We start from the raw sequence: 19,206 nt of genomic DNA on the forward strand, positions 1-19,206 counted from the left end.
CCATAATGCCAGACGCCAGGCGGAGCAGCCACTAGATTGCCAATTTTAAAGTCTTAGGTATGACCCGGTCGGGGTTCGAACCCACGACCACCCGATCACGGGGCGGACGCCTTACCACTAGGCCAACCGTGCCGGTCTTTCAGTGAGATAAGAGCATCCTTCCGTTTGGACACAAACCAAAAGCAACAACCTGAACAAATTTAATAAACAGAACAAAGCATTGTACTTCAAATAAAGTACACTAGTCTCCTGTATCCATACCTACCACAGTTGTGTAGCAAAAACAAAATTAAGTTTTAATACACAGAAAAAAACAAGTACCAATGTATTTCACTTAAAAGTATACCAGTCCCCAGTGTCTATGTTACAGTTAATCTGTGAAACTAGGGAATACGTGTATTAACTAGGTAATATATGAATTAACTGACGGAAAAAAAACCCAGTTAATTCATGTATTACCTAAAATAGTTTAGTTAATACACGTATTCCCTGGTTTCACAGATTAACTGTAACATCTATACCTACCACTGTCGTGAAGCAAAAGCACCAGGCTTGGAGTTTGAGCTGGACGGACAGGGCATGTTTGCAGAACTGCCCGTGGCTGTTTCCTGCCACGTGATAGGTCCCACATCCGTCGGCGTCACTTCCGTCGCGCAGCTTCCTGTCAACACGCAGTCATCATGATTTCTTATTATTTTTTCTTAGATCCAAGATGTCAACACAAAAATCCGAGCACAGTCACAACTGCACTGAATACAGTTTATGTACAAGAAGCGCATTATATAGAAACATAGTAAATAACATTTAAGTGTATGTACAAGAGAGAGAGAGAGAGAGAGAGAGAGAGAGAGAGAGAGAGAGAGAGAGAGAGAGAGAGAGAGAGAGAGAGAGAGAGAGAGAGAGAGAGAGAGAGAGAGACTGAACTTTATTACGAAAGGATGGAGGTTTTAGGCAAAGCCTAATCTTACAACCTGTCCCTTATACAAACACTTAATACGGACGCACATAATACTACTAATAATAAGAAAACAAAAATCCTATGTTCCTATGAAAAAAATAGCTCAATCATACACAATATAGTGTTGACATTGCCACACTGTTGCATTGAATACATTGTATATATTAAAATATCCAAAACATTTGATGACAAAAGGGATATACATGTATTTGCATTACAATTCATGTTTCTTGTGGAGAGGAATCACTATGATCATATGCTTGTACAGAGAGAGTGACAGAGAAAGAGAGAGAAAGAGAGAGAGACAGAGAGAGGGAGAGAGAGAGAGAGAGAGAGAGAGAGGGAGAGAGAGAGATAGCGCATCCGGAAACGCCTCCAAATGACCCAGACAGAAAAACACGCACGCGAGGCTCGCTCGCAGCGTTTTGGCTGACGTTTGAGACCTGATTGCAGACTGTGCGAGCGGGCGAGGGATGCGCACGTAGCGTTCAAGCGTTCGCTTTGCTTTGGTCTTTTTGCACGCCCTAAGCAACGACAGTTACAATCCGGGATGGATAACGATCGTCACACACCGTGTCCAATGTTTGCATCAAAAGGAAAGTTCTTGCGTGCGTGCGTGTGTGTGTGTGTGTGTGTGTGTGCGTGTGCGTGTGCGTGTGCCCGTGTGTTTGTGCGTACGTGCGCGTGTGCGTGTGTATGTGTGTTTGTAAGTGCGTGCATGCGTGTGTGCGTGCGTGCGTGCGTGGTACGTGCGTGCGTGCGTGTGTTCTTGTGTATGTGCGTGCGTGCTTGCTTGCGGGTGCGCGTGCGCGTGCTTCTGTTTGCGTGGTAGTGAGTTCGTATGTGCGTTTACTTTCACAGCTTGACACTAGTGTCAGTTACAAAACTAATTCAGCACCAGGAGCCACAAAACAAACAGAAAAGCAAACAATAACTCACTAGCTGTAGCCAGCTCCGTTCCCACATAGATGTAGTTGACATTCTGCTTTCTGAGGAAACCAGTCCTGGAGCTAGCGTTGAGTCTGTCTAATATAAGGTTCACCACGCTCTGTATGCTGAACGTGTTGAGATTCGTCGTGTGCACTAGAGTCGATACATAGGTGTTAGGAGTTTGGTTCCTGAAAGGAGAAACATGTACAACGGATTAGTGAAAAGTACGTGGAGCTTCCGCCCGTCCCGTGTAGCAAAAGACCCAAAACGAAATACAAATTGAAATTGAAACTGATGAATCGTTAGAAGAAATAATATTTCGGAAACGTTTAACAAATAAAAAAAATCAGACTCTTTGATATTCAAATATGTACGGAAATTAAAGTTTTAATACTTGGAGGTGCTCAGGATAAGGATGAGGATAAGATTTCATACAGCCCTGTGAGGTTACCCTAATTGAAATTCGGGCTGCTTTTTCACTTTGGAAAGCGAGCAGCTATATACATTATACGGCGCTTCCCATTTTATTTTGTTTCCATGCATGTATCCATGTTTCCAAGCCCTGAGACTTTCGCTGCGAACTTGGGTTCTTTATCGTGCGCATGCGTGCACACTGGGGTGTTCGGCCACCGAGGAGAGTCTGCACAAAGTTGACTCTGGAAAATAAATCCCTCGCCGAACGTGGGGATCGAACCCACGCCGATAGCGACAACTGGTTTTAAAGACAGCGCGCTACCGACTGAGCTATTTCCCCGCCCTGGCCTGCTGAATAAAATCAGAAACGTCCTAAAAGCTCTACTCACTGGAAGGAGAGAAAGTCAACTGCGTATCCTCCGTCAGCCGATGCAATAATGTTTGTAAGCTGAAAAAAGATGCGCAATCATCAAGTATAATCAAATCCGAAACAAACAGACTGCTAATTGAACGTTCCAAAAGTAAGGTAAAAAAAACCCAAAAACATGGCATGAGATTGTTCTGTGTTGCACACATGTTGACTACACAGACATATGTGACCCTCCACCACGGAATGAGTCGCATGTCACCTTTGCATGATTTTCAATTTTTTACATTTTCCTAACGAGTTTTTTATGCTCTATCCAGTGGTGAAACCCGTTTTAGAAAAGAGCGAAAACTGTTTGAGTTATAAGCCTGTGACTAAGGTGACCCTCACGCTGTTACCATACACTCTCCGGACTTATATCAAGCCTAGCGCAGAACCGCGCGAGGTGACATGCGACTCATTTCGTGGTGGAGGGTCACATATGTCCAAGGTCTGACTATTCCTTTACCCATTAAACAGGTAGATCTCTTTGCAAAAAAAAGGAGGGAGGGGGGGGGGGAGTAAACAGTGACGGGTCAGTGAAATAAAACGCGATTTCAGACATTAAGCATAAAAATGTGTGGTTGTAGTTTCGTCTTCGTTGAAAATACAACTTCTCTAGTTTTATTTAGATCCCAACCAGTCGTTGGCATGCAGCGTCCTATTCTTCGCTGAAAACGCAACTTCTCTAACATAGTGTTGATATAAACCCAACAAGCCTTATAGACATGAATCTTTCAATTTTGTATAAGCTTAGTCGTAGTTTCTTGTTCGCAACTTCCCCAGTGTTGGCTTAGATCTCACACAGTCGTGCTAAATCTAGACCTAAAACTACCAATTCATGAGAAGAGAAACAAGACAAATATTACCTGCTGTGTGTACCGTCTTTTCACTTGAATATAGGTTGAATCTTTGGGGTACAGCATGTACGACTGGAAGGCCTGACTCAACCGCAGGCCTACGAACACCTTGAAAGAGTTCGTACGGCCTGCAACAGCATCAAGAAATATATAGAAAATTTTTTTTTTCACAACTATACAAACTGCTCATTTAACTGTCGTTGTGTGGCAAACCAGGAAGCGCAGTATGAAAATGTTAAGTCTTGTCTCTCAACAAGTATTTGATTATAATGGCTGCTTGTGATTAATTTGCTTATCAATAACTTTCAAAGAGCATAGCCTGCACTGAAACTAATGTTGAATAAAAAGAAAATAATTGTGTATTGCAAGATCAAGTGAACTCACTCAAATCGTCATCCTGATCGTCAGCATATTCCATTAAACTGAACAAAGTCAACGAATAAGTCACAGACACATTAACACAGGACATCACCTGATGTCCTACACCAAAGGCTGTGAAAAGGTTTACCTATTTCTAATCCCTTATTTCCATCACGAGCTCGACCGGCACGGTTGGCCTAGTGGTAAGGCGTCCGCCCCGTGATCGGGAGGTCGTGGGTTCGAACCCCGGCCGGGTCATACTGGCAATCTAGTGGCTGCTCCGCCTGGCGTCTGGCATTATGGGGTTAGTGCTAGGACTGGTTGGTCCGGTGTCAGAATAATGTGACTGGGTGAGACATGAAGCCTGTGCTGCGACTTTTGTCTTGTGTGTGGCGCACGTTATATGTCAAAGCAGCACCGCCCTGATATGGCCCTTCGTGGTCGGCTGGGCGTTAAGCAAACAAACAAACAAACAAACAAAATCACGAGCTCGAGTCGTCTTCGGTAGTATAAAAGGGACGCAACTCTTCCCAAACCAGTACAAATACCGACAGGTTTTTTTCCGAACTCTTTCTTCAATAATATGCAGCTGCAAGGGATTCCATATAGCGTATCGGGCTTGAATGCCGAGTACTGCATGCAGAATGGGACGACGTGTGAACTGATTTGCTGCGCTGACTGACTTCTTCTTTTGCGTTCGTGGGCTGAAACTCCCACGTACACGGCTTGTGTTTTTGAACGAGTGGATTTTTACGTGTATGACCGTTTTTACCCCGCCATTTAGGCAGCCATACGCCGCTTTCGGAGGAAGCTGACTGACTGATTGACTGACTGATCCTTATTACATAAGGATAGAGGTTCCACCAAAGAGCTTCCCCTACCATAGCGAAAGGTCTTTGGTTCCAGACACAACCTAGTCTTATAACCGGCCCTTACCACATTTTACACACATACATTACAATACATCATGTATATAGTTACTATAGATACATAGATACATATATAAGAAAAGCAAACAGACAAACTTTGTATGTTTTATTGTTCTTATTTTTGTTTTTTAAGGTTGTTGTCATATGTTGTTTTGGTTGTTTTAAGAGCAGATGAACCACAATTTTCCATCTATTGTAATTAATTGTATGGACAATAAATGATCTTATGTCTTATGTCTTATGTCAGATAGACGACCAAAATGAGAAACAAAACAACAAACAATCAAACAAACAACTGTACTGCTAGCACCGATTTGCTTTTGTATACGCTGTGTGATGCATCTTGCAGGCCAACCAACCTCCAATATCACCACTGTTGCACCTGGGCCCAACGCAGCAGAACGTGCAGTCCATGGCGTTGACTGAACCAGTGTGCGAGACGTTGCACAGTTCCTGGTTACGTCTCTCTTGCAGCAGACAGTCTGCGTAGGACGAGCAGTAATCCTTGAAGACTGACATGACCCCGTTGACGATGCGAATCTTGCTGTGGCACATCGGCTGAAACAACGGCGAAAAGTTCATGCGTGAAAGATTGATGGTACAATTTCAGAACAGTGCCCCGAATTAACTCTCTTGGGCAATGGTCAGCCGTGTAGTTAACTCCCCCTGAACAGGAAAAAGTTCAAGTTTACGGAATGTATCGAATTGCATAGGTCATTATAGCCTATTCGTCCATGATCGAAGCCCGAACTGAATTAGCAAGGAAAGGAAAGAGAAACCTGAAGACAGCTGATGTGAACGCAACAAACAAACAAAAGTGACAGAACCAGGAGTTGGTGATATTATCCTTCAATAATTATATGAACATTTAGACAACATCTATATAAGTTCACAAAATGCGCCAGAGTGAACATGCTTGGGCATCAACATCAAATGAACGTGAGACAGGGTGACGCAGTTGTCCCCCTTTCACATCAGTTGTCTGCACTGACAGAGTTGTCTTCCAGCCTTGAGCGTGAGCTATTTATAGCAGCTCTACGGGGTTGTTTTTTTTGTTGGTCTGTAGAAAGCACACATCTCTCATATTTTATTGGATGTTTGTAATATGGTCTGGTCGCTGTTGCCTCCTTTGCGTTCTCATAGCAAATATCATTCATGTTTGACTGGCTTGGCCGCCAAAGGTGATTCAAGTGTTTCGTGCACTTGGTCGTATACGCAATTGAGCTAACTATTTGGACTGGTCTGTTGTAAGAAGTTATCAAACGACCAGATTTGTTCTCGTGAAAACAAACTGATCAAAGATATATGGGTACACAAATCGAACGAAACAAACAAACACACAAACAAACACAAACAAAATGCTCACCTGGGATACCCCGCATGTCCTGTTTGAGCTGACGTCACACATATGATGCGTTGAGACAGCGCTACAGGAGGCGCAGGTCTGAAGAGATTCAAACATGGAGAGATCGGCAGCTGTAACACACAAAAAAGCTCTTGTTCATCTCTCTCTGTCTCTGTCTCTTCTCTCTGTCTCTTCTCTCTGTCTCTGTCTCTGTCTCTGTCTCTCTCTCTCTCTCTCTATTTCTCTCTCTATTTCTCTCTCTTATTTTTCTCTCTCTCTCCCTCTCTCTCTATATATATATTCTCTCTCTCTCTCTCTATTTCTCTCTCTTATTTCTCTCTCTCTCTCTCTATCTATTCTCTCTCTATATATATTCTCTCTCTCTCGCTCTCTCTATTCTCTCTCTATATAATATATTCTCTCTCTATATATTCTCTCTCTCTCTCTCTATTCTTTCTATATTCTCTCTTTCTCGCTCTCTCTCTCTCTCTCTCTCTCTCTCTCTCTCTCTCTCTTTTCTCTCTCTCTCTATGTCGCACATAATGCAACTAAACATGTGCTGAATGGTTCACCAAATCATTTAAAATGTATGTGCATGTTAAACAAAATTATAATAATATGCAGATCTAAATTAAGTTATGTTAAAAATTGACACTTGGAAATTGTACTTAAAATGCAGCATGACAATTTATTTTTTAAATTTGTATCTGTATATACAGTTATAATGTATTAAGTTTGATGTGATAGTTCTTTGATTATATTGTTTTCTGTTCTTGTTGACCCTATATTAGGGCGAGGGCTGGATGTAAAAAAGCAATATTCTTGCTTATCTATTACCCTCGATAATAAAGATTTTGTCTTGTCTTGTCCTCTCTCTCTCTCTCTCTCTCTCTCTCTCTCTCTCTCTCTCTCTCTCTCTCTCTCTCTCTCTCTCTTTCTCTCTCTCTCTCTCTCTCTCTCTCTTTCTCTCTCTCTCTTTCTCTCTGTCTCTCTCTCTCTCTCTCTCTCTCTCTCTCTCTCTCTCTCTCTCTCTCTCTCTCTCTCTCTCTCTCTCTCTCTCTCTCTCTCTCTCTCTCTCTGTGTCTCTCTCTCTCTCTCTCTCTCTCTCTCTCTCTCTCTCTCTGCGTAAACTCTTTACATGCGTTCAAGGGACATAGACACAAGACGGATTGTTGACGATGAGAGTTAGCTTGGGACACTGTTTTTGAATTGAACCCTGATAAAACCACAGCACAAACTCACCCGTGCACTGCCCAAAGGACTGTTCCGGAACATTGTCCAGCTCAACATTCTGAGCGTTTCTACAGTTGAAGCCCTCGAACTTGATCTTCGCCAAGTTCCCACCCAGCGTCCCTTTCCACTCGCGAATGGCACGTGAACCACATTGACAGTTAATCGGATTGGAGTTCAAGCGGCTGCGGAATACAAATAAGTTATATTGATGATGATAGTGAGCTTGATAGGTTTGGACCCGTTATGGCCTTTAAAGTATGGGTTTGATTTTGTGAATGACTACATGTATGTATATGTTCTGAATGCATTCATCATCATCATCAGCATCAGCGTCATCATCATCAGCATCACCATCATCATCATCATCATCATCATCATCATCTTTGTTACATTTAGTCAAGTTGTTTTTTCTTTCCTTTTTGTATTGAGGGTTTGTGCGTCTCAAGAACAGATTGCAAGAAAAGGCCTAGCCTTAAATCTTAATCCTTGTAAAATATTTACAAATTAAAATATTCAATGGAATGTGTACTAAATCCGTTCACATCAAAAACGTATTCTGTTGCAGGTACGTTTCAAGCTGGGGTTTATATTTTCTTCGACAAATGTGCCAACATGACTATGAAAGATTCGACAATTGTGCCAACATGACAATGACAGATTCGACAAATGTGCCAACATGACTATGAAAGATTCGACAATTGTGCCAACATGACTATGAAAGATTCGACAATTGTGCCAACATGACTATGAAAGATTCGACAAATGTGCCAACATGACAGTGAAAGATTCGACAAATGTGCCAACATGACTATGAAAGATTCGACAATTGTGCCAACATGACAATGACAGATTCGACAAATGTGCCAACATGACTATGAAAGATTCGACAATTGTGCCAACATGACTATGAAAGATTCGACAATTGTGCCAACATGACTATGAAAGATTCGACAATTGTGCCAACATGACTATGAAAGATTCGACAATTGTGCCAACATGACTATGAAAGATTCGACAATTGTGCCAACATGACTATGAAAGATTCGACAATTGTGCCAACATGACTATGAAAGATTCGACAATTGTGCCAACATGACTATGAAAGATTCGACAATTGTGCCAACATGACTATGAAAGATTCGACAATTGTGTGAGGTTTGAGATGTTCCTCAGCGTGAGTGTTTGTTTTTACTGGTTTCTACTTGGTTTTGTCTTTTGCTGCATTCTTCTTTCTTTATTTTGTAAGATGTGAAACAAACGACTGCAGGTGAAAAGAACTGGACAAAAGACGACAATGAAAATGTACTCACCAGAAGTAATTAGCAACACGAACAATCATTTTCATGGTCGTCTTGTTTTATTTTTGTTTTATTTGTCCTTAACCTTCATCGGATCACGCTGTGGACTACACAGTCCGGATGATGTGGGTCGTGTACGACCCATACTTTCCAAAGAAGGATTCCACGTAAAAAGTATGGGTCGTACACGACCCACACCATCCGAGCAGGGATAAACGTTTTGCCGCCTCTTTACAAAGTATGGGTCGTACACGACCCACGCCATCCGAATAAGGATACACAACGTAACATTCCTTACGTAATTCCATATGGGTCGTCCACGACCCACATCATCCGGACTGTGTAGTTCAAATTACGTCATCATTTATTTGTTTGTTTACAAAGATAATCTTTCAAAATGGGAAGGTCGTATAGTGACTGGAGATTACATGACGTTTCAATTAAAAACTCCAAATAGTTTCAGAGATAAAGACGATTGTGTGAGACTCTGGGACGTCCACGACCCACGGAGCACGGTGAAGGTTAAGAGACGACCAAAAGTGTATCGTATGTTGGCTTAGGTGCACACAGAAAAGCCTAATGCAATACTTACATGGTGACCAGTCTTGTGTTGGTACTGCTTGCAGGGAGTGTCAGGAAAGCTCTCTTGTCAATGTTTGTTATCAGATTGCCCTGCAGGTCTCTGAACATGAAATTAAACAAATAAGTACAACTAACAACAATCATCTTCTCAAAATCAACTTACGGTGTGAATTTTCCTGCACAAATAGTACATGTATACAAGTTGTACAGAAGCAAAAAGACCTAAAACACAAAATTAAAAATTTAAAAAAAAAGAACACACAAGAAAAACGCTGAATATAACTTACAGCAACTCTAGACCAATAAATGACAATTTAGATTATAATGGAATAAAGATGATATGTTTATAACGAAAATAGCCGACGTTTTGACTTGAATGAGAGATTACACGAAAAAGGAAAACAAAGAACTGTAACTATCAGATTCAAACGGGATTTTCAAAACTCACACCAATTTATAGAGTATTATGATTGACATACGTATTAATCCAACAGCGTTTACAAAATGGACATTTCATACAACAATACATCATTTAAACTGCTATTACTGTTTTATAAACGGACTTTTTTTTAAAGTGATAGTCACCCCCAACCCCTATCCGCCGCTATCCCCTCACCAACCCCCTCCCCAGTAGAAAATGTGCTTAAGTAATAGAGAAATAAAGAAAGAAGGAAAGAAAGAAAGACTATATGAATTAAATCCCAAAACAATGTATGAATCCAACAACTGAAATAACTTACATTGTTCCTATAGCCGGTAGATGCTGAAATAGGTCTCCCGGAATGTAGGTCAGGCTATTAGAATTCAAAACCCTGAAAGACAAACCGACTTCGAGTCACATCCATCCTATTGTATTCTCACATGTTTCTAAACCAATAAACTAAATAAAATAAAATAAAATAAAATAAAACAAAATAAAACATAATAAAATTAAATTAAAAAAATAACAAGAGAGGCTAAGTTTATGGAACGTTTGATTATAGACAAAATGAAACATTCACGAGAACTTCTACCTATCGGTCTTCAGATTGGATAAACAAAATACACAACAGACAATATTAATAGTAACTGGTACTGTCACTTATCTCCGAGTTGTTGTCGCTTCCAAAATTGAAGAAAATCTAAAAATGTGTAACATTCGCAGGCGAATCTGTGTCGGCTTAATTCATAGTTCTAAAAGATAAACCAGCCAACTTGTGACACTGGTTTGTTTAAATTCTGATGATAGTCATAATTCTAATAACTATAATTGTAATGTATTCTGTCCTTATGCCGTTCAGGACCGTGTGTTGTTGTGATTCGATTATTTTCTTTTTATGCCACAAATTAGATGAAATTGTTTGGAAATGTTGTATTGTTATTCATAGGTAATAATTTTAGTAAAGCGGAAAGAGAAAGGTATTATTCTGCGGGTCACACTATACAAACTTTCATTATCAGTACTAATAATAATTCACAAGTAGGAATTTCGCAGAAATGTATTTTAAACTACTGGGGATTAACGTCGCCTGTATTAGGCCCTCAGCTCCCACGGCTGTCGCTACGCTGAGTGAATCAGCAAGTTCACGTGCGCGTGTCGCTGTGAACACAGGCCTGTGCCCACTGCGTCAGTTCGCTGCCAAACTCACGCAAGTGCGCACACAAACGATTTCCTGCTGACTGTTGAGACCTCCGAGCTATGTCAAGCCGCGCTGAACGCCCTCATGCGTTTAGTGAGGCAGCTTGGCTTCGCCATCAACTACTCCAAGGTGGAGGGCCCTACCCAGCGTCTAACCTTCCTGGGCATCACGCTGGACACCGTCGCTATGACCATGGAGCTGCCCGACGCCAAGGTGAAGGACCTCACGCAAGATCTGCAGGGCGTCTTCTCCAGCACCAAGGTCTCCAAACGCCAGCTCCAGAGCCTAGCTGGGAAGCTAAACTGGGCTTCTCAGTGCATCTACGGGGGCCGCTTTCACCTTCGGCGGCTCCTCGATCGCATCGCTACGCTGCGCTGCCCGTGGCATCGCTCCAGAGTCACCAAAGAGATGCGCCTCGACATCGACTGGTGGCTTAGGTTCTTGCGAACCTTCAACGGTACCATGCCACTAGTCGACTGCCGACCAGCCACGCCCATCAGCATCGACGCTTGCACGGAGGCGGCGGGGGCGTTCAACCAGGGCGATTGGGTCTACACGCACTGGCAGACCCACTGGCCTCGCGCCGCCTCTTTGCACATCAACTACAAGGAGGTGCTCGCCCTCGAACCGGCGGTCACTCGCTGGTCTCACCTGTGGGCGGGCAAGAAGGTGTTCGTCCACTCCGACAACCAGGCGGCGGTGGCCATCATCAACAAGGGCTCGTGCAGAGACAGCTTCGTCATGCAGTCCTTGCGCAGGGTCTTCTGGGCGTCGGCCACTTACAACTTCCGGCTGAAGGCGGTATACTACCCCGGCGCCAGGAACGTCGTTGCAGACGCAGTCTCCCGCCTTCACGAGTCGGGAGGTCACGAACGCTTACGTAAATTGCTCGTGTCTGGTAACTGAAACTGCTAGTCACCCCCCTTTTTGACAGTCATGTTTTACCTTGTTTTATTTTATTTGTAGATTATTGATTGATGTCTAGGGACTGTCTGTATGGATTACCAAACACTTGAGAAGACAAGACTGTGTGTTCTACCCAGACGCTGTGCGCATCACCATTAGTTGGTCCAAGGTTATTCAGTTCAAAAATCGCACTTTGACTCTGACTTTCAGGAGGATGCCCTCTGCTCTGCTCTGCCCGGTCGCTTTTCCAAGCTTTCAGGCCCCCCCCCCCCCCCCCCACGCCCCGCCCGACGGCCCCGCCTTCGTGGCCTCGTCCGGCAACCCCCCCTTCTCCCCCCTGACCCCCTCGTCCTTCGTGTCAAAAGTTAAGCAGTGCCTGCAGCAGGCAGGTGTTGATCCCAAGCAGTACGCCGGGCACAGTTTCCGCAGAGGGGGTGCTTCCTGGGCTTATCAAGTCGGTCTTCCGATAGAGACAATTCGCCAGATTGGAGACTGGCGCTCATACGCTTGCCTAGCTTACATTGCCATCCCTGGTGATCGGATTGCTTCCGCAATCGCACAGAGGCAGTGCGCTGTCAAAACGTAAAAGGGACATTTTAATCTGTGACAGCGCACTAAAGGGACTTTAAAGGTAGAGTGAGTGAAGTGGATTTGGACAATTGGGCCAAGACAGGATTATCCATCCTGCTGTTGTGGAGTATACTATGTTTTGATATTTATGCGCCACTGTGGGATGTTTATTATGCGCGCAGCAAATCCTCAGTGAAAATATGTACATGTCTTTTAATCTCATTTCAAGCGCGACATTTTGCATTATTTTAGTATGGTATTTTATTGAAGCATGAATAAAGCTTCCAGTCACCCCCTCATCTTTGAGTGGTCTCCTTTTTGTTTAATAGGAATTTCGCAGAAATGTATTTTAAACTACTGGGGATTAACGTCGCCTGTATTAGGCCCTCAGCTCCCACGGCTGTCGCTACGCTGAGTGAATCAGCAAGTTCACGTGCGCGTGTCGCTGTGAACACAGACCTGTGCCCACTGCGTCAGTTCGCTGCCAAACTCACTCGAGTGCGCACACAAAAAAATTTCCCCTCCCTCCCACCCTTTTGAGCTTAGTGTGACTGGAATGCCTTATCCTTTTTTTTTAATAATTATGAAGAATTAACTGCCTCTGCATGTATTTTTTTTATATGCTTGTTTGTTGTATGGTGTTGGTTATGCTTATGTTACAAGAAAGAAATAATTATGTGCGTGTGTCTGAGTATTAATTCGTTGTGTGTGGTTGTTGTTTTTCCTTTTTTTTTTTTTTTTAGCGCGTATGTTTGTGTGGGCCAAGACAGGATTATCCATCCTGCTGTTGTGGAGTATACTATGTTTTGATATTTATGCGCCACTGTGGGATGTTTATTATGCGCGCAGCAAATCCTCAGTGAAAATATGTACATGTCTTTTAATCTCATTTCAAGCGCGACATTTTGCATTATTTTAGTATGGTATTTTATTGAAGCATGAATAAAGCTTCCAGTCACCCCCTCATCTTTGAGTGGTCTCCTTTTTGTTTAACATCTAATCCCTTTAAAATTTATAATTTATATCAATAAATATATCGAGAAAAAGAATACACAATAACATTTTGTTGTTGTTGGGGTTTCCTTAATAATCGACAAGCCATAATTGTCTTCTCGAAAATAAAAAATAGTGTATTGAATGAACAATGGATTTCCCTTCTTTGGCCCATGTGACGTCAGAGTCTGACACAAATTCATATTTAGGTGGCCAGCCGAGACTACAAAATAGTACATGTTTGTGTGCGTTCAATCGTAAAAACTAAAAGGAATTCTACAAGAGTCGATCGATACATAAATGCTATTTGTATTGTTGTCCAATATATGACATTTTACACAGATCGAGACAGTCAGTGTTCCTACGAGACCGCGCTAGCGGTCGATGTGAACAATGATTGTCGAGTAAAATGTCATATTTTGGTCAGAAATACAAATAACATACAAATTTGGTGTGAATGCTAAATAACTGTACGAGTCTAATTTGTAAAAGTAGTCATAGTGCTTTCTAAATAAGAAAACATTACCCCATGGGTGTTGACAGTTGAAAACTCACAATAGTTCTAGATGGTACAAATTGTCAAATGCTCCAGGCTGGATGAAACCTATCCTGTTCTGTTGCAGAAACCTGAAACAAAAGGCACATTACTCTCCTAGAAGCGGAAAGTAGAGCACTGGACTTGTGATCGTAAGGTCGCCGGTTCGAATCCGGGCCGGGACGGACACGTGTCAACTTTATGTGCAGACCCATAGACGGTATCCATCTCCCACCCCCGTGTCACCACAGTGGCACGTAAAAGACCTCGGTCATTCTGCCATAAGTGCAGATTGCTGATACCACCTAAACACGCATACACTTGTGTTTCTCATGTAAGATCGGGTTAAAACCCGGGAACATGCCCCTAATGGCTTTGCCGTGAGGGCGTAAAACTTGAATTTATCTAGAAGCGTAAAAAAGAGACTTGGGAACGGGCAGATAATTATGCAAGTAAAAACTTAAAGGAATTCTACAAGAGTCGATCGATACATAAATGCTATTTGTATTGTATATTAAATGCATGGGATTGAATGTAAACGCTGCCTGTAAGTCATGTCCTTTTGGCTGTCAATATATATATATATCCCATGACCTCCCTTCTTTGTCTCTGTTACTTCAGTATGGGTATATATGTTGTATTTTTATAGCTCAATAAATACATCATGGACTCAAAAAAATATATGATAGTGCAGATTCCGATTTGGGCGAAGAACTACTTTGCTCCCGACCTTTGACCTCGCGCCGAACAATGTGACACATTTGTATGAAGTTCCAAAATCGTATTGCACGGCTCAGAAAACCATATCAGTTGCACGCAAAAATGAATCTCAGAACTGATCTGATGTATGAGATGCAATAAGCAAACGTTTCTTTCATTATGAAAGCAATGCAGGTGGGAAAAAACGAACATTCAACTTACAAGATAACCAGATGCTAGCGAACCAAAACAAAAACACGAGTACCCTCCCCTTGCTTCGTTAGCAGACGACTTTTGAGAATCTGTCAGACCGTCCTTACCTGGCACGGTTGGGCTTCGCTATCATCAGCTGTTTCACGTGTTTTGCGAGCAAGTCTACTCTTTTGCCTGGCTCTGCAGTAAGTCCACATTGGCGATGAAGGTATCTAAGAACTTAACATGTGTGTATTTTTCCGTAATCCAGTCATATTCTTTCAAAATGCAATCAAGCGGCGGTGACAGACTTGGGTCCTGTTTTCCTCGCACCCATACCAGTTTAGGTTCATGCAAACACACTCGCAAAACATGTAGATACATTTCAAATAGGGAGCAAATGGTTAAATCTACATATGTGTTCCCTAAAATTTGCTTCTCTGTCAATAAGACTAATTGTATAATAATGCGTTCGAAAAAAACAACGTGGAATCGATTCTGAATCGAGTCGAGTAAGCCAAATGGGGGCCAAACCGGTTTCCCCGTTCCGCCGACCTGAAACGCAAAAGAATTGTGCGCTTCAACTAAATGGATTTCTATACGACTTCATTACTTTCTTGCAACTTATGAACCTTTACTTAAAGCTTTTAAACGGTCTGAAAGTAGTGTTACCGCGTACTTATAGATGCACTCATTCGTTTTATTTTTTCAGCGACGGTCACTTAGTTTAAGGTTGCAAAAAGGCCAAGTCTCGCTGAAAACACTGTTTCACACTCCACAGATCGCAACAGTGCCGCTAGTAGTCTACACTTTGTGTTTGATGGTAGAATGGGATATACAGATTACAACACTCGTGGTTTTTTATATGGCTTGTATTTCAGTCAAGACCCAGCGGGAATATCAATCGAGAGCCACTCGCCAAAGGCTCGTGTCTCCCGATGATATTCATCCGCTGGGTCTTGACTGAAATACAAGCCATATAAAAAACCACTCGTGTTGTAACCTATATATATGTGTCCGTCTTTCCGTTGGTTCGCTGGTGATATATTTCTACTGTCCGTCTGTCTGTCTGTCAACATGTCCGTCCATTTGTAGACGAAAATGTCATTTCTGCTGTTTTACGCCTTTTTGAAGGTACCAGGGCCGGACCCAGGGGGGGGGGGGGGGGGGGTTCCAGGGGTTCCGGAACCCCACCCCTGGAAAAAGCATGTACCTTGCTTTGAGTGTTGTTTTTTTTACTAGTTTTAGCACCAAAACAATGCTGCTCTTAACCCTCAAAACAAGGCCCAGAATGCACAAGATTGCACAGATTTTAACCGTTTTTCAAACATTTCCGGGGGAGCATGCCCCCGGAACCCCTAGTTCGCGGGCTTCGCCACTTCGCTGATTTTCCCCCCAAAAAAGGAGGAACCCCCCCCCCCCCCCCCCCTTACAACTCATTTGGTCCGGCACTGGGTACTTACAATGCGATACAAACTACCTGCATGCAAACTTAAATTCATCATCTACCAATATTCATGGTATCTTTTGCTGTGCACTTTAGCTATTCATGGTATAGCGTCTCAGTTTGGAACAGTAGTCTAATGCCCCTACAGGTACATAATAGCTAAAGTTATTACCAATAGCCCATAACATCAAAGTTATGGGCTCTGTTGTGACTGCTTCAAGAGGTGTTTAGTTCGGCACCATTGTAAATCATACACATCTAAGTACACTGTATCACTTGCTAAGAAAGGACATGATGATGCCATTTTGTTGCAAAGAACTCATCAACGATGCATAAAACAACGTGTTTTGTTTTTTATGGGGGGGGGGGGTTATGGTAGGCTACTGTTTACATGCACGAGAGCAATGCTTCCAATTCGACCAGGAGCCACAAACGCTACATAGCTGTCGACATTATCTAATTATCTCTCTATCTGTCTGTCAGTCTATCTCTCTATCTGTTATGTCTGACTGACTGTCTGTCTGGTCTGGTCTGGTCTGGTCTGGTCTCTCTCTCTCTCTCTCTCTCTCTCTCTCTCTCTCTCTCTCTCTCTCTCTCTCTCTCTCTCTCCGAGGCTCTCTCTCTCTCTCTCTCCGAGGCTCTCTCTCTCTCTCTCTCTGACTACATGAATCAAAGAACAGTGTGTCTAAACATAGTGTAATATGTACAGTTTATACTCACAAAGTTCTCAGTTGTTCCAACCGATTAAAATCACCCTTCAAAACTCTGGTTATCCGATTTCCTGAAAGATTCCTGGAACAGATTCAAAGTGCATTATTAGAGTAAATATTTGTGAGCAATAAAATGTTTAGGGTGTCTCCCAAAAAAAAAGCTTGAGGAGAATGGATAACAAGTCGCGTGAAGCGATATAGAAACATTTAGTCAAGATCAACACCACAAACCAATCATCGCCGAGACTACATTCAGATAGTCACGGCTAAGCATACCGAACCTATTTTCTTTCATTCTGAGCACATTTTTAGAGTTAACATGACATATGTGTTATATTTTTGAATTCAGGAAAAGATGGGTAATACAATGCTATCATTTTTAAATCTGTTTGCGAAAAATCGATTTTTATGACAAATTTAATGAGCAAACTCATAAACTAATTTTTAAGCCTCGAAGCCGAAATGCAATACCAAAGTCCGGGCTTCATCAAAGATTACTTGACAAAAATGTCCCCCAATTTGCTTAAAAAATGAAGGCGTGACAGTGCCGCCGCAACTTTCACAAAAAGCCGGATATGACGTCATCAAAGACATTTACCCAAAAACTTTCATGTGAAGTTTCATGAAGATCGGTCCAGTAGTTTTCTTTTAATCGCTCTACACATACACACGGACACACACACACATACACCACACCCTCGTCTCGATTCCCCGTCCATGTTAAAACATTTAGTCAAAACTTGACTAAATGTAACAAGTCGCGTAAGGCGAAAATACAATATTTAGTCAAGTAGCTGTCGAACTCACAGAATGAAACTGAACGCAATGCCATTTTTCAGCAAGACCGTATACTCGTAGCATCGTCACTCCACCGCCCGTGGCAAAGGCAGTGCCCGTGGAATTGACAAGAAGGGCGGGGTATTCGTTGCGCTGAGAACGATAGCACGCTTTTCTGTACCTCTCTTCGTTTTAACTTTCTGAGCGTGTTTTTAATCCAAACATATCATATCTATATGTTTTTGGAATCAGGAACCAACAAGGAATAAGATGAAAGTGTTTTTAAATTGATTTCGAAAAAAACAATTTGATAATAATTTTTATATATTTAATTTTCAGAGCTTGTTTTTAATCCGAATATAACATATTTATATGTTTTTGGAATCAGCAAATGATGGAGAATAAGATAAATGTAAATTTGGATCGTTGTTATAAATTTTAATTTTTTTTTACAATTTTCAGATTTTTAATGACCAAAGTCATTAATTAATTTTTAAGCCACCAAGCTGAAATGCAATACCGAAGTCCGGGCTTCGTCGAAGATTACTTGACCAAAAATTGAACCAATTTGGTTGAAAAATGAGGGCGTGACAGTGCCGCCTCAACTTTCACGAAAAGCCGGATATGACGTCATCAAAGACATTTATAAAACAAGTCGCGTAAGGCGAAAATACAATATTTAGTCAAGTAGCTGTCGAACTCACAGAATGAAACGCAATGCCATTTTACTCGTAGCATCGTCAGGCCACCGCTCATGGCAAAGGCAGTGAAATTGACAAGAAGAGCGTTTTAACTTTCTGAGCGTGTTTTTAATCCAAACATATCATATCTATATGTTTTTGGAATCAGGAACCGACAAGGAATAAGATGAAAGTGTTTTTAAATTGATTTGGACAATTTAATTTTGATAATAATTTTTATATATTTAATTTTCAGAGCTTGTTTTCAATCCGAATATAACATATTTATATGTTTTTGGAATCAGCAAATGATGGAGAATAAGATAAACGTAAATTTGGATCGTTTTATAAATTTTTATTTTTTTTTACAATTTTCAGATTTTTAATGACCAAAGTCATTAATTAATTTTTAAGCCACCAAGCTGAAATGCAATACCGAACCCCGGGCTTCGTCGAAGATTACTTGACCAAAATTTCAACCAATTTGGTTGAAAAATGAGGGCGTGACAGTGCCGCCTCAACTTTCACGAAAAGCCGGATATGACGTCATCAAAGACATTTATCAAAAAAATGAAAAAAACGTATGGGGATTTCATACCCAGGAACTCTCATGTCAAATTTCATAAAGATCGGTCCAGTAGTTTAGTCTGAATCGTTCTACACACACACACACACACACACACGCACGCACGCACATACACCACGACCCTCGTTTCGATTCCCCCTCGATGTTAAAATATTTAGTCAAAACTTGACTAAATAT

The 19,206-nt window shown here is 41.9% G+C and overlaps 1 protein-coding gene across 6 annotated transcripts in view; it reads right to left on the reverse strand.

The window, feature by feature from the left end:
• The window catches only part of LOC138961517 (adhesion G-protein coupled receptor G6-like), a 437,302-nt gene that overhangs the window by 357,961 nt on the left and 60,135 nt on the right, over nucleotides 1-19,206 (reverse strand). For all 6 annotated transcript variants that reach the window (XM_070333173.1, XM_070333174.1, XM_070333172.1 and 3 more), the window contains exons 3-13: nucleotides 16,997-17,068; nucleotides 13,959-14,030; nucleotides 10,056-10,127; nucleotides 9,326-9,415; nucleotides 7,445-7,617; nucleotides 6,224-6,333; nucleotides 5,217-5,415; nucleotides 3,578-3,696; nucleotides 2,692-2,750; nucleotides 1,898-2,076; nucleotides 526-661 (exon numbers count right to left, since the gene is read on the reverse strand). In XM_070333173.1, the coding sequence (XP_070189274.1) occupies nucleotides 526-661; nucleotides 1,898-2,076; nucleotides 2,692-2,750; nucleotides 3,578-3,696; nucleotides 5,217-5,415; nucleotides 6,224-6,333; nucleotides 7,445-7,617; nucleotides 9,326-9,415; nucleotides 10,056-10,127; nucleotides 13,959-14,030; nucleotides 16,997-17,068 (1,281 nt within the window). The remainder of the gene's footprint in view (nucleotides 1-525; nucleotides 662-1,897; nucleotides 2,077-2,691; nucleotides 2,751-3,577; nucleotides 3,697-5,216; nucleotides 5,416-6,223; nucleotides 6,334-7,444; nucleotides 7,618-9,325; nucleotides 9,416-10,055; nucleotides 10,128-13,958; nucleotides 14,031-16,996; nucleotides 17,069-19,206) is intronic.

Source organism: Littorina saxatilis, linkage group LG3, assembly GCF_037325665.1.
Source record: "Littorina saxatilis isolate snail1 linkage group LG3, US_GU_Lsax_2.0, whole genome shotgun sequence".
Taxonomy (NCBI): domain Eukaryota; kingdom Metazoa; phylum Mollusca; class Gastropoda; order Littorinimorpha; family Littorinidae; genus Littorina; species Littorina saxatilis.